Source organism: Salvia miltiorrhiza, chromosome 6, assembly GCF_028751815.1.
Source record: "Salvia miltiorrhiza cultivar Shanhuang (shh) chromosome 6, IMPLAD_Smil_shh, whole genome shotgun sequence".
Lineage (NCBI taxonomy): Eukaryota > Viridiplantae > Streptophyta > Magnoliopsida > Lamiales > Lamiaceae > Salvia > Salvia miltiorrhiza.
Window position 1 is genome coordinate 13,068,326 of NC_080392.1, and position 16,251 is coordinate 13,084,576.

A 16,251-nucleotide genomic window follows, 5' to 3' on the forward strand; every position below is an offset into this window, starting at 1 on the left:
AGGATATTGAAGTGGTGTTGATAAAAAAAATTTGAAGTCTATATATAATTTTTTTTCCTAATTTTTAATTTTTTTATATTACAATAAACTATTAAAAAATAGTATTTAAAATTATATATTTAATTAAGTGGCACCCAATGAAAGGGTGCCACATAAGCATGACTTTCTCACGCCACAAAGGCGGTGAACCGCCCAAAGTCACCAAATTTGCTCCAATTTCCATTTAAATTAGTAATTCCATTTGTTTGTCGTATGCAGTGACACTCACATGAGTGTCACCGATGGTAGTAGTCTTAGGAGAGAGAGCGACCATTTTTGGAGTGGTCGACCACTCCAATCAACCAACTTTCCATTGTCTTTTTTTTTTTAATTTTCCTTTGATGATGTGGCAGGAGACCTGGTCTTCTTATTTCTACCAATAAAGATGGTCTAAGAATTGAAGTTTTGGATTTGAATTCATCGTCATGTTGTTTTTAAATTTTTTTTATTTACTTGTGTAATTTAAATATAATTATAATAAATCTTTTTTTTTTCAAAAAAAAAATAATCTAATTTTTAAAGCGGGAATGAGTGTTTTAGTACGTTTTTTTGGTGCATTCGCTCTTGTGTTTTTAGATTTATATAGATATAGATTTAAATCCAAGAAAAATCTCCATCCCTAGAAAACGGAGCGGCAACGGACACCAACCGGCCGTTAGTGCATTTCTGAATTATCACCATTAAGAAACTCAGCTATAAAACTGCGAACCCTGTTCTTCAGTTTCAAATTTCTTCATCCAGAGACGTCTTCGTATACGCCTCTGGTTTTTCTCCCTCTTCTCTTCCCATTTTCAAATTTCCTTCAATTTCTAGTTCTTCTTCCCAAAACCTTCGAAAATGAGAGAGTGCATTTCAATCCACATCGGTCAGGCCGGTATTCAGGTCGGAAACGCCTGCTGGGAGCTCTACTGCCTAGAGCACGGGATTCAGGTTCGTCTTCATCTACTAGATCTGATGTTTTATTCACTTGCTCTCATCTTTGAGGATTTTGGTGCTGTTTGTCGAAAATGCCTCTTTGTGTAGTCAGATCCGATCTGGTTTTGTGCTCGCATATGTGACTGTTTTCTAAGATTTGTCTACATTGTCTATGTGTAATCTCATCAGATCTCTACACAATCCATTTCATCCTTGGTATGCGACGTAGTTATGTAATACTGTGATAGTTTTTCTTAAATCTCATTAGATCTAGGTATTTTCTTATATGTTCTTTGCTGGAAGTTACTGAAAATCGGAAGTGAGTCGGGGAACTATTGTTACTTCTCTATAATTTTATCAGATCTAATGAAAGTTGCAAAGTAGAAATTTCTAATGTCCTCAAACTTTTTTAGATAGTGTGGTTTTTGATGTGGGATTCGGTGTTCTGTGAGATCTAACTGTTGATTTACTTGAATTTCAGCCTGATGGGCAAATGCCTGGTGATGTGACCGTTGGCGGTGGTGATGATGCCTTCAACACGTTCTTCAGCGAGACCGGCGCTGGGAAACATGTGCCTCGTGCTGTCTTTGTGGATCTTGAGCCAACTGTGATCGATGAGGTGCGCACTGGCACATACCGTCAGCTGTTTCACCCGGAGCAACTTATCAGTGGCAAGGAAGATGCTGCCAACAACTTTGCCAGAGGCCATTACACCATTGGCAAAGAAATTGTTGATCTCTGCCTTGATAGGATCCGCAAGCTTGCAGATAACTGCACTGGGCTGCAGGGGTTCTTGGTTTTCCATGCTGTCGGTGGTGGTACTGGATCTGGGCTCGGATCTCTTCTACTTGAGAGGCTCTCGGTTGACTATGGTAAAAAGTCGAAGCTGGGTTTCACCATTTATCCTTCCCCTCAGGTTTCTACTGCTGTCGTTGAGCCCTACAACTCTGTGCTCTCCACTCATTCTCTTCTTGAGCACACTGATGTTGCTGTGCTGCTTGACAACGAAGCAATCTATGATATCTGCCGTAAATCACTTGATATTGAGAGGCCCACTTACACCAATCTCAATAGGCTCATTTCTCAGGTATAATAAGTCTTAGATATTTGGTGGTTAAGTGTTTGATACTTAAATGCATAGCGGTGAACATTTTTATCTCATTCAATTTCAGGTGATTTCTTCCTTGACTGCGTCTCTGAGGTTCGATGGTGCCTTGAACGTGGATGTGAATGAATTCCAGACCAACTTGGTTCCATACCCAAGGATCCACTTCATGCTTTCATCGTATGCCCCTGTGATCTCTGCTGAGAAAGCCTACCACGAGCAGCTCTCCGTTGCTGAAATCACCAACACTGCATTCGAGCCTTCATCCATGATGGTGAAGTGTGATCCTCGCCACGGGAAGTACATGGCCTGCTGCCTAATGTACAGGGGTGATGTTGTCCCCAAGGATGTGAATGCAGCTGTTGCCACAATCAAGACCAAGAGGACCATCCAGTTTGTTGACTGGTGCCCAACTGGTTTCAAGTGTGGTATCAACTACCAGCCACCAACTGTCGTCCCCGGTGGAGACCTGGCCAAGGTGCAGAGGGCCGTGTGCATGATTTCCAACTCAACTAGTGTTGCTGAGGTCTTCTCAAGGATTGATCATAAGTTCGACTTGATGTATGCCAAGCGTGCTTTTGTGCACTGGTATGTTGGTGAGGGTATGGAAGAAGGTGAGTTCTCCGAGGCGAGGGAGGATCTTGCTGCTCTTGAGAAAGATTACGAGGAAGTCGGGGCGGAGTCGGCTGAAGGAGATGATGATGAGAATGAGGAGTACTGAAGAAGCATCTATCATATGAACTCCCCTGTTGGTTTTTAAGTGTGTTTACACTGCGTCTGTTTGGTTTGTATGTCTTGAAATTTCTGCTGTTGTTTGTGTTAAACTATTTCCCTATTTTTCATTAAAGTTCTTCTCTACCAGTGTCGGCGTGCTTTACTCTTTGTTTAGTATTTAAGTTTTAAAGTTGGTGGCGTTATCATCTCACTATTGATATGAATAGACCATAAGTTTTAGAGTTGGTGTTATCATCTAATTATTGATATGAATAGTGCTCGATTGCTAGTCTGTCTAAACAACTAGGATAATGTTTAATAATCTAGAAATTGACACATGAACCCTCAATAATGGGGTATGTAAAATTTAACTTAAATAACTTTCAATTGATTTAGTCAATGAGGCTCAGCTTGCAAAATTGAGACATTCAAAAACTCTCTTTTGTTAGAGGTCTTGGGTTCAATTTCAAATGCGTGCGGGTAATTTTTTCATTTTTGTGTAGATAATTTTTTTACTTTTATGTGGATAGTGATGGTTCTGCCTGCAATGCGATTACTGTGATCCCATCCGATTCCTTCGGTTGCCAACGATTAACTTTCTTAGCTTGTATGAAACCATCATTTTCTTTGCCTTTGTCAACAGTTTCAGCCGCCCCTTTTTTCCTTTCATCCTTACTCGTGCTAACAATCTTTTCCTACTGCTCTTGATTCTTTTTAATCTTTCTACATTTGTCCACAGGATGTCCAATAATCTTGCAATGTGAACAATAAAACGACAGCTGCTCATATCCGAACTCAACATAAAAGGACTCTCGCAATCTATAAGCATAGATTCTTGTAACGGATGAGCAAGGTCCACTTCCACCAAAACTCTAAGAAAATGACCTACTTCACCGTGTGCAGAAGCCCCATCAATCTTAATAGGAAATCCAATGACACTCACAATAGCAATAATGACTTCCGGATCCCAACAGTCAACCGGGAGATAGTAGATCCGAATCCATACCTGACAAATGGAAGAAATCTCTTTATAGGGATTGAAGTAAGGAACCCATTCCCTAATACGGATTGAACCAACCGCCAAATCCCATAAAGGTTTTGCTTTTGCCAATTGTTTATCTTCAAACGTAGTGAGTAAAAAATCCTTTGCCCATGATGAGGAGTTTTCACTCAGATTGGATACGCCAAAGGGTAGTTAATTCCATCTTTAATTGGTGTATCGGCTGCGGCTTCTCTCCTTTCCTAAGAAAGACATCCAATGACCGAGAATTTAAACTCAGCCACTTTCCTATGATGCAACGTCTTAGGAAGAGTAAGGGCATATCCATCACCAATTTTCTCAGCCCGTAAAGCCGAGAATTTGTGAGCAGGCACATCAGGCAGACGTTTTGTTGGTTACATGAGAGAAGCGTAAGAGACCTTACCCGCCGGTGGCGTTGATTGTTTTTCCACATTGCTGAGATCAGATCAGAGACAATAGCAGAAGTAACATCCTTGAGTTTCTCCTGTGTGATCGAAGAAGAGACCTTCTCCTGATTATCATGCGTCAGAGAAACGAAGTTGTTTGAGATTCTAGGCATGCGAAGAGAGTCGACGTTCATCCCGCTGATGTTGGCGCCAGGAAATGATCATCAATAGGCATGGCGGCTAGGGTTTACGAGAAGTAGGGTTATTAAGAAAAATACTCAATTACAAACTACAATCAACTAGGTAAATCTACGATAACAAATTCAAACACGAATAAACAATCCTAATAGGAATTAATTAAAATTGATAAGCTTGCACAATTTAACAAACAATTGAAATCATGGAAATCGAAAAGCACATTTCTTCAATAAATAAGTTAACTGACAATCCTTAAAGCAATGATAAAATAATTCTTCTAACTAATCAATTCTTTGTAACATGTAAAAGACAAAAATATATAAAAACATGATAATTGAACTGCAGGCCTTTTGTTGGCTAAATGAAATATTAATCTAAATTACTACAAGAAAAACAAGCATAGAATTCGATTCTTACATTTACAAAAAATTCCTTCCAGTCTGCCATCTGATCTCTAAATTTATAAAGAAAATTGATACAACTATTTGTTTGGTATCAGAATCCTTCCCCCTCCACTTCTCATGTGCGGCTAGGTCAACTCCATAGATAGGGGATGTATTTTTGGGGTAAAAAACGCAGCCTTTAAAGGCTGGGCCGAAAAGAAGGGCAGACGGCGCGGGGTAGGGCGCGCTCACAGATCAACTGATCTTGCGCAATGATTTTGTTTTTACTTGTTCTCTCTCGTTTTATATTTGATTTTAGATCCGATTTTACCAACGAGCTCGTATTGAGACGAACTTCAATTATTCTTCAGACCATTCAACTCAATTCTGACTCCGCTTGTGTCCACGGATTAATAATTTCGAGCATAAAATCCAAAGACAATAAAATTAGCACAAAAGCTCAAATCAATCAACTCTTGAGTTAACGAGGCCAATATATAAACCAGTATCACATCTAAACACCCATAAAATTCATCACAAAATAAGGCTAAACAAAATTATTTTTCTTGATTCACACATCATATAACTTGAGTCAGACTGATGTGATTTTGATAAACAGTTTGTGCAAGTGCAGTTTGTGATGAATGAGGTAAGCTTGCTGAATGGCTTGACAGATAAGGCAACACTGAAACTAAGTATAGATTGTAAAAACACAACTTTTTTTTTTGGTAAACAAAAGCCTTGTTGGCTTGACCATAGTAAGTCTAGCAAAGTAAGCATGCAAGAATCAAGACAATCAAACAAAACTTAAGTACACACACAGACAATTTTACGTGGTTCAGAGCAACTCCTCCTACATCCATGACCCTGATCCTCAGAGTAATCCATTAACCTTAACTTAGCAATTTATGCGGTTGCAATTTTATTACTTAGCAATTTACACGATTGTAATCTTGTACTTAGCAATTTTCACGATTGTAACCCCGTTGGAAATTTACATTATTGCAATTCCGTTCATGGCAATTTTCGCGGTTGCGATCCCTTTCTTCGCCTTCACTTCTCACTCGAAGCTTATGTCAAATTCTCCTTACTTTTTCACTTCGTCTTAACAACTTGGTGAGAGGTTATAGAGATGGGGATGGGGGAGGGGGGTTGGTCCAACTAAGTGAACACATTGTTATAATGAAGAACAGTTTCTAAAGATCAGTGTGTTCAGTGTTAGGCTTAGAATGTTTACATTCAAAACGCGCGTCTAGGAACTACAAATGTGTTTACAAGTTATGCACTAGGAATTTAATTACAATGAAGATCAAGTTTCCATTCATGATAATTTGTTGATTTCTAAGGATGTATGCTAACAATACGCAGAAACTTCATGGTTACCACCACCGACACCATGAGTTTGGTTCTTTCGATGTATATATAGACCGAAGAATGAATCTAGTCGTCCGATAGAGCCTTCTTCAAATTTTGATTCGTTGTTCCCTTTGAACTCTTCCTATTGTGGCAATGAATGATTGAGTTGAAAGATCTGCACATTCGTACTTTGATGTTGGCGTCCAATAGTCATCCTTGTACTTTCTTCTGAAAAGTGGGATTCACATTTAATGCTTATTCAGAGGGATTTAATGTTCGGAAGAATATATACGCTTTAGGGGCTAACTTTGCTTTAAGCCTATTGACCAAAAGGTGACTTAACATGAGTGAATCTGAGCACAGATTAACATGTTGTCCTTTAGTCAGTCTGCTAGGTTAAATTGATGCTTCCATCAGCTTAGCATTGAGTGCAGCAAAGTCCTCGTGCTATGTGGCATGAGCACAAACTCCGAACAACTCAGTTGCATTGCTGATTCTTTAGCAAGGTTAGAATACTTGTGATATTCATAAGCTATGTTTTGGTCATCAACAAGGTTCCATCGTTGGGTTTTGGCATTCCATCAAAACATAGAATTTTCCCAATAATAGCCATTTGTCAAAATAATAACGGTAATTTCTTAATGAAAATTTTGCATGATGATAATTTAAACATCTAATTTCCTCAGGATGAAAACGATTTTGCATACTATAGAGACTCAATCGTACAAACTTCAACAAAATATGGTTTATGACTAATACTCCCTCCATCCACAAAGAGTGTGTGGTGGAGTGGAGGGCACGAGTTTTAATAAAAAAATTTGGAAGATATGATTTTAGTGTTAAAGGGTAGTATTGGGCCCACCAAATTGTAAAAGTAAATGGTGGATATTTTGAAAATATTGAGTGTTAATGAAGTTTAAAGTATAAATGAAGTTTCCAAAAAAGAAAAACACAAAATCTTTGTGGACGAACAAAAATAGTAATAAACACACAATTTTTGTGGAAGGAGGAAATATAAAGAACGCACAAATTGATGATAGGGAAAGCTAACTCTTACAACTAGTGCAATCCAAAAGATATAATGTGACTGATAAATGTTGTAATGAAATCGATGATACCGCCAATTGAAGAATCAAAGATAAATTAAGAAGAATGAAAGGAAAAAACAGTTAAGAAGGCACCCGAGACACATAAAAAAAAATAAAAAAAAAGAATACGCCAGAAGACCAAGTCAAATGAAGTGAGATAAAACAAAAGATCAACTAAAAAGACCAAGCAAACTGGAGTAGTAGACAAAATAAAAAATTAAAAAAAGTTAAAAGCGTAGCCTCATAAAGTGGAAGGAAGAGAAAAACGAAAAAATCACAAGAAAAATTCCTAAAAGATATATTAACATTATAAGCAATGATGATGACCCCACAAAATTTTTATCGCTGAAAGCGAACATAAAAGAAAAAGAATTTCTCCACCCATCAAAGTCAAGCTAAAGAAAATTTAATGTGAATATAGATTCACATTTAACAGTCTAGATTAATTAATACTCTCTCCGTCCCATGAAGTTTGAATAGTATTTGCTTTGGGGTTGTCCCGTGAAGCTTGAGCAATTTTCTTATATGGCAAAAGTTTTTCCCTTTATTCACCTTTTCACTTTTTCATTTACTATACTTAAGATACAAAAATACTAATTCCTTAAAACTTTGTGTCGAAAAGAAATTGGTCAAGCTTCGCGGGACGGGGGGAGTAGTTGACATACTTACTTTTAGTTTTTAATCTTTTACTATTTACTAGCAATATTTGTCTTTTTGTAAATTCAATAGGCATTTCAAACTTTGTGTATAATAATTTTCTAAATGATATATTGAGTATTACATTAAATATAATGATTACAAATTTTTTTATAAAAATAATTTTTAGCAAATATTATTAAATCAAGCAAAAGATATGCATCTGGCGTTTTCTCTGCTAGTATAGTAAAATGTTAGGTCCGGAGGGTCTCGAATAGGTGTATGGGGAGGGGGGGGAATACACCTATGGGCTATTTTTCTCCTCTAAAACAGAGGGATCTCAAGATAGAGATCAAAACGAAACTTTACAAGCAAACTAAGACACCTGTTAACAGAAAGGAGTTTTGACCAAACAGGGTTGACGACTGATACTGAAAAACTCTTCAGTAAGGAGTTATTAGTTAAGTTACTGGAACATAACTGATGCACGTAAAGGCTTCAGTCGAGTTTGCTAAAACAGAGATGATATCACTCTTCCTGACTATCAGAGGATAGAGCAGTCAGACTGATATCATACGCATCGGAAATAATTTTGTTTCGTAATAGCCTCGGTTGAGCACGTTGTTAGTCTTAGGTTTCTCTTTGCAGTTAATCAGAATTCAGTTTATCAAATGAAAGAACACAAGTAAGAATGTAAAACTGAAAGCTGTAAATAACACATAGACTTTTACGTGGTTCGGAAAGCACTTCCTACATCCACGGTCGGTTGATCAGACCAACAATCCACTCCGCAAGTGCTTAACTGGTGCACTGCAAATCGAACTGTGTGTTTGCCGGGTGCACACAACCGTACCACTGAAGATTCCACTCTTCAGTACCAACACTTCACTCGCGTTGAATTTCTCACTCCTAGCACGACCTTGCACTAGGATCTCACAGAGTCAGAGTACCTTCCTGAACTCCTTTACCACTCAAACACTCGATTCTATCTCTCGAAAGGAGGTTTGAAAACTTGCCAACTATACTTCAAAGAACAAGTTCTTTGGAGCAAGTTTGACCTAGGCTTCTGGGTAAACAGAGGTTTGCCTAAGGTCTAAGAGAATGTGTGTAATCAGCAGTGACTGATTTTTGGCTTTGGAATTCTCTTCTTCGATTCAAGCTTTGGAGAGTTTAAGTTTTTGGCTGAGAAACTATTTTGGCAGAGTTTCAGCTTATGTCGTTGAATCGGTGAAGATTGAAGTGATCCTCGCGCGCTATTTATAGAAGAGGTCTTGAATAGATCCATTGGCGGAGAACGCCTTCAAGATTTATTCCGTTGGAGAGCTTTTCGAATTTGGGCTGAGGCTTTAATCTTCGAGGTTCCTTGTTTGGTGGGAACAACTATGTTGAAGAGCAGGAGATGTAACGTCTCTGATAAAGTAGCCACCAAATAGGAATGACCTCTGCAGAGAGGGATGATCATGAGATCTCTGCATTTAATGCGGCTGTACTTTTGGAGTATGTGGCTTCCTTTGAACGTTGGAAGTTCAGTCCGAGAAAAAATGTTTAACTGATACTTGACTTTAATATCAGTCCGCTGAGTCCACGCGGCACACATTAAGTAATCAGTTCCAAACTGATTCTTCAACTGATACTTCAGTTGGTATCTTCATTCTTCAGTCTTCAGTCCTTCGTCCTTCAGTCTTCAGTGTTCAGAACCGCAAGCTCAACTAGAAACGAACTGTAACACTTAAGTTCAAACAGTTCTAGTCTATTACAATAAAGACCTATAGATTTTGGTATCATCAAAACAAGATAGGATATTCCACAAAGTTCCCAACAATTTTCCCCTTTTTGATGATGCCAAAACCACACAACAGTTTTAGACAAACAAAAAGACTGAACTCAGAGCACAAGTTCTAAAACAGGGTGAATACTATTTCCCGTTAACAATAGAACCTAAAAACTTGTACTTAGAGTCAAGAACGCAACAGTTCTAACACAGAACAAGAAGAAGATAGTAAAATATTAATCAGAGCCTGGACAAAGAGTCATTGTCTTTAGGTTGAGATCAAAAGAAGTTCTTTTCATTAAAAGTAAGAACTGATAAGACATCAGTTTGAATTACATAGCAAGTAAAAAGAAACTTCTTAAGAAAACAGACAACTACGATCTCTGTCCATACAGGTTGAAAACAACATTCTTGATATCTTTGAGAGGCTCTGACTGGACATTGGTAGATACCTTCCATATTTTACAGATGCTTTCGACTTCTCTTTTGCTGCAATCTATGTTCACGCCGTTTTTGGTTCTTGGAGGGCAGACAGTCTTCAACAGTGTATTTGCAGTCGAAATCTTAGCAATTCTCTGAGCATCCTGCATTCTCTCAACCATTGCTCTTTCAGGCCAATTTACAAGGAAATATTTCCAGGCTTCAATTTGAAATTCTCTGCTCCTGTTGAGGTTTGCGAAGACAACCCATTTGGTGTAGCATTCTTTAAGCTCTTCCCACCATTCATTCATCTCGATAGGCATCCAACGATCTTGTCGTTCACATCTATCCAGGTGAGATGCCAAGAGGCCTTCGCTGATGTATTGAGCAATCCTTTGTTGATCTTGCAGCCTCTCTGGAAAAGGTTGTTTGATTTCTTCGTCCATGGAGAGAGCTTTCTTGGCCTTCGGCTCTGTGGATGAGCTTTCTTTTCTTGATCTCTTTCTGTTGAAGTCTCTTGAGACAGAGGGAGCTTGTGAAGCACCGGAGAAGATGGCTTGAGCTCTGGCAAAATCTTGTGCCAGTTATTTGGGTAAGGAAGGTTCCAAATACTCTTTCCCCTTTTTGGCATCATCACGAGGGAGAGATCTAACCTTCGTTTGCAGATCCTTGATATCACTCAGCATTGATTGCACGATTGAAGAGTTGGAGGAATCTTGAACACATTTTAGCTAACTTTCAACTTGAGCTAAGCGAATGAGAATCGGTCTCAGTTCTTGCGCGATCATCAGTTTAACATCAGCAAAGGTCATGAATTCAGTCATGAACTCAGCGCGCATTTTTCTGAGGTGTTCTTGAATATCAAGAAGTTTCTGCTTGGATCTGATTTCAGCTTCCAGGATGAGTTGACGAAGCTCCTTGAGCTCGTTCTTAATAAACGGTAAGTTGTCTCGAAGCAGGTCTCTCTGGAAGGTGAGACTACTGATTTCAGCTCGTTGAATTCTTGCTTGGAGATCCTTGATGAGAGCATCATGATGGATCATGTCATCTTTGGCTTGAGCTTCAACAACTCTGAGATGCTTAAGGAACTTTGCGCCATAGATATCCTGTCGTTCCCTTTCATGCTTGAGTGTCTCGATCTCAAATTGTTGATCGGAGATGACATTCAACAAGGCATCAATCGGATTGTCAGTTCCTTCCAGAATCTGGAGCTGAGTCCTGACTGGTTCTGTTCTTTTCCACTCAGTTAGAAAACCATCAGTGTCAATATCCGAGTCATATCGGATGACACTGGGGTCGGCGAGAGATTTCGATGATTTTCTCAAGTTGCTCAGGCAGAGCATCGACAATTTCTTATGGTTGTTCAAAGGGAGCAGAAGGTTCCTGTACTGGTCCTTGGGAGTTAGAAGCCTCATTAGTGGCTGAGGAAACATCATCTGTGGTTACAGTATCAGCGGGAGGAGCAGAACACATAGCTTCTTCTTCAGCAGGCAATGGAGCATTCATCCGCTCTTGACTGACGTTGAGGCCCTCGGAAGGAGTGGGCTCATCAGTGTTGAAGAGGGGTGGTGAAGATGGTCGAGGAGTCTCTGTGATATCCTCAATTTGACCTTCAGGAGACGAGGGATCAGCGTTGTCAGCTGATTTCATTTCTGCTGCGGGCGATGAGCAGGGAGGTGCAGCCATATCAACGTCACCGGGTTGATCATCTTCAACTGAGGATGACAGAATAGTTGAAGTCTCAAACTGCAACTGACTGATCGGATCAGTCATCAGTTGTTCTGGAGAAGTGATGACAACTGCAGAGTCCGCTTGAGGAGCAGTCTCAGATACATGTGCTTCTCGGAGATGGATCTCAGAAATTGGATCCTGGCGATGTGGCGATGTAATGAGTAAATCATCTACATGTTCTGGGACTGTAGGCTCTTCAGAGACTTTGGATGTGCCAGCATCGTTGTTGAATGGAGTTGGGTGCCTGGAAAAACCGATGGAATCCAGATAATCCATGGCAAATCTATCAAATCCATAGATTATATCCCATACTCTTGTGATTTGAAAGAGGCTGAGCAAGGATGCATCTTCAATTTCAAACGAGTCTTCAGTTTTAGTGTTTTGAAGACTGTTGACCTGAGGGCAGGGTACCGTCTTCAGGAAAGTGTAGGTAAGAAGTCTATGAAGGTTCTGATAGACTTCTAGAGATGCATCGAAATCACCAAAAAGACGTCGGAGGTGATTTGTTGCATCTCGTTGAGCTTCAGACTGAAGTTCAACGACTGCTTGACTTTTATCAGATAAACCAGTAGGAGTTGGTTCAGGGATAATTTTCAAAACAGCTTTGCCTTTGGATTTAGGAGAAATAGGCTTTTTGGAGGCAATTTTTGGCTTTGATTTGGAGATTTTCTTGGATGTCGTTTTTGGAAGGGTGGAACGAGATCGACGGGGCACATTTGTGAGGATGGAAGGATTTGAAGCAGGGGGTTCAGGGACTTCTGATGCAGATGACTCAGGGGAGGAGACAATGATTACCTTCGTTTTAGGAGAAGATTTGGGTCCACCTTTTGAAACTTTGAGAAGTCGGAATTTGTCTGAAAATGGCAGCATCTCCGGCCAGTAGACATTGGGATGATCCTTCGTCCCGTAAATGATAATCTGGGAAACTCTGTTTCCCTGTCGAAGTAGATTTGTCGGCCTTGTGTTCTGACGTTCGCTGAAGAGGTGATTGAGATACGCCTCTTCCCAATTGAAGGGTCCATCCTTCAGTAGAGCAGTCAAAATGTTCTTCTGAGGCTGAGATGCCTTGTCCAGCGTTCCTGTTGCGCCTATCCAGCATTTTTGAACAATTTTCCCTAAAAGGTTGTATTCAGGCTTGAGATGGGATAGTACAAGCGTCCCTTCAGTTGTTTGGTTTGGATCCTTCAATGCCTTTTTGAGAGTGGCATTAACTTCTTCGTCTGAGAAAGATGATGGTGATGAACCACTGTTCGGAAGCTTGAACAGATCTCTGACAATTTCTGTAACGTTGAGCGTTTCAACTTGTCCATCTGAGAAGTCCGTGGTCGTGAATACCGTGATTTCGGAGAAGAGTTCACCGGAATCATTGTACTTTAGCTTCTGATAAAATTGTCGAACAACGTCGATGAGAAGATAACTTGCTTCCTTGGTCACGAAGTCTTCCAGTGATGTTTAATCAGAATCTCTTCTACTTTAGAACATTCTGATTTCTTCTCGAGAGATGGATAGTCCAGTGACTAATCATATCTTACTCATTTGATGAGGCATTCTTCCTTCTGTTCTTCAGACTTCTCTTTGTCGGATTGAGACATTCTGAAAATATGCAAACAGGGGAGTTTTTGGAAACGAGAGATTTCTCACAGTTGACGGCTGTGGAAAAAGGGTTAGTAGTGATGCAAAAGATATGGTGAAAGTGATGATAGGAGAGAGTAATAGACGTGAGTATTGGTGACAGTGTGCGGGACGTGGTGATGAAGTGTGATCGTGGAAGATGGACTGTTACTAGGACAAATGAAAAGACATGAGTGGTTTGAAATCTGCGTGCCAAGTCGTATTTAATGAATTTTGAAGTCCGTAATTAATGCCCGTCAGAGGAATACCTTAAAATAAGAGATTCAAAATGATGAGGAATATTTGACGCAATCTCTTACTTATTGAAAATAGGCGGCGTACAATGCATGCAATGATTTGAAAAGATAAGTCCAAAAAGAGGTATTCAGAGTTATAAGTCCAAAAGTAAAACACATTCACCAGTCAATCAGTATGGCACAATGACCTTTTTCTCTTATCAGTCAAGGTTATCGCTAAATAGAGCAAGTTCCCAACAATCAGTTAGGAAAGCAATCAATAACTGATAACAACTAAACAGAGTTCCCCCTAGATTTGATAATCCTTTATCATCACAATGAAGAGAATTGAGAGTAAGCAATAATAATGCAGTTTTGAATTCATCAACATTTGTGAACAGCAAAGAGATACAGAACAAATGGAAGTTGACAAAACGAACCAAGAACATCATTTACAGATAAGAAAATTTAACTCAGTTGACATTCCTTGACCTTCCTTTGTCCTTAGTTGATGCGAAGCTTCTTGCTTTGTCTCTTCGGAGGACTTTCAGTTGACTCTTCATCTTTCTTCCCTTTTTCCTTCCTGTCTTCTTCTTGCTTGTCTTTGTGGAGAGACTCAGGAGCAGTGCTGGATTTGGTCTGAATTCCCAATTGCTGCTGAAGATACATAACTGTGGATTCAAGAAAAGCCAGTTTGACTTTGAGCTCATAAGTTGCTTCCTCTTGAATGATCAACCTTTCATCTAGCATTTGGATTTCTTCATCAGTGAGAGGCCTTGCTGATCTTTGATCTTCATCAGCTGAGTCTTCATTTCTTGCGTCAGAGGGAGCAGTCTGACGCAGTGGAGACTCAGGGTGAACTTCAGTACCCTCGATGTCATCTTCTTTGATAAGACCTTTGGAGATTAGGTATTGTTTGAAATTGGGCGACCAGTCGTGGATTGCATCCCAGAGATTAGAGACTTTGAATTTTTCAAAGACACTGCTCTCTAGAGCATCCATTTCAGCATCAGTAAGAACTTCATCAATCTCCCGAAATTGAGACTTGGGCATTGTCTTGACAAAGATGAAGAAGAAGTAGTTGACGAGATCTTGAAACTCTTCAGCATGCTTGGTTGCCATGAGTAAGGGAAAGGTGGTTGTGACACAGTGTTGAGCCAGAAGTGTCCTATAATTTTTTAGAAGAGCGATGGGAGTCACCGAGGATGAGGATGCAACATTGATATCAGCAGGCTCTGCAAACTTGACCTTCTTGTTGAATCCGTCAATGCAGTAGTGAAAGAATCCTTTGAGAGGAGGATGGGCGGTTTCTTCTGCATTAACTCTTTCTTTATCAGCTGCTGGTGACTCCTTCGGCTGTCGTTCTTCTTGACGTTGTGGAGGAACAGTGGATGGCGGTTGTTGATGAGAAGTTTCGGTGTCTGGACCTTGTACTTCCTCTGTAGCCTTTCGTGCATCTTCTTCAAAATCCTCATTGAGTGATTTTTTAGGAGAGTCAAGCAAGATCTTGACTGGTGATGAGGAGCTGTCAGGGTTCCTTTTGATTGAACCTCGAGTTCTATAGTGTGCTTCAGCAGTAGAACCAAGAGTTTCACTAACCAGGCTGGTGATTCCTTTGGATGAGCTCTTCTGTCCTTCAAAAAGACAGATGGTGGAAAACACTTGAGCGGTGTTCTTCCAGAAACATTGAATTCCTTTCACGATGTGAAGAATCAATGATGAAACTCTTGTTCCTTGACGAAGATGTCGAGTGGAATGAGATTCCTTCTTTTCTTCAGCCAGTATTTGAAGATAAGCCCTCTCCCAGTTAAATGAGCCTTTTTAAAGCAAAGCGATCAACACCAATTTGTGTGGTATTGGAGATGACCATGCGATCCAAGAATGCCAAAATAGCATCTCTTGATCATTTTGGTGATTGGTCTGAGATGGGGATGCAATCTTGACATGCTCAAAACATTTGTGATGTTGGAATTGGAAGATGCATCATTCATCAGTGTATCTCTCATGAGATTGGTGGCTTCTTCATCAGTGAAGAATGGAGATGGTCCTTCTGTTGGAGGATTGAACAGTTCTCTTGCTGCTCGAGAGACGTTGATGGTGAACTTCGTTAATTCTGAGAAATCTTCGTTGGTGAAGACATGGATTTTCGTTGTGAAGTCACCAGTTGACTCATCAGTCTTGATGTTGTCATAGAATTCTCTGATGGTCTGCTTGTCGAGAAGAAATTCCGGCGAGCTTCGAAGAAACCTCGTCCATCCATGGCGTTCCAAGATTTTATTAATCCTGTCATATTCAGTGAGACTCTGAAGCGCCTCAGATGTAACGATGGACTCGTAACGTACTGCCTGTTGAGAGATGGATTTTGCCATGTGGATTTTGAAAGGAATGATTTCTGCAAAAATCTGTAAACTGTTCTCACAAAGATTGAACTGTGGAATTCACTGTTAGTCTTGGAGAGAAAGCACACTTCGAAAATTTTGGCACAAAAGATTTCTCTGAGATTGAGTAAATCTTTTTCAGAAGATAAAACGATTTTAAAGAGAATATGGAAGATCGTGCACAAGGCGGTTTCAATAAACTTTTGAAATCCGTGCAAATAGAGACGTGGCACGTGGATCAATTCGCTTGTTAGTAAAAAGGG

General features: G+C 39.8%; 1 protein-coding gene across 1 annotated transcript; it reads left to right on the top strand.

Annotated features, from left to right (window-relative positions):
• The first annotated feature begins 589 nt into the window (after window positions 1-589).
• LOC130988772 (tubulin alpha chain-like) lies at window positions 590-2,920 on the top strand. The gene is made up of 3 exons (XM_057912729.1): window positions 590-969; window positions 1,436-2,041; window positions 2,127-2,920. Exons 1-3 carry the CDS (start codon window positions 877-879, stop codon window positions 2,778-2,780), a joined length of 1,353 nt encoding a protein of 450 aa, XP_057768712.1. The 5' UTR covers window positions 590-876; the 3' UTR covers window positions 2,781-2,920.
• Window positions 2,921-16,251: the final 13,331 nt, after the last annotated feature.

Excerpts from the sequence above, each read along its gene's own strand:
- LOC130988772 (XM_057912729.1), top strand. The coding sequence starts at position 877 with ATGAGAGAGTGCATTTCAATCCACATCGGTCAGGCCGGTATTCAGGTC. Across the intron at positions 970-1,435 it reads GCCTAGAGCACGGGATTCAG|CCTGATGGGCAAATGCCTGG; the intron begins GTTCGTCTTCAT and ends CTTGAATTTCAG. Across the intron at positions 2,042-2,126 it reads TCAATAGGCTCATTTCTCAG|GTGATTTCTTCCTTGACTGC; the intron begins GTATAATAAGTC and ends ATTCAATTTCAG.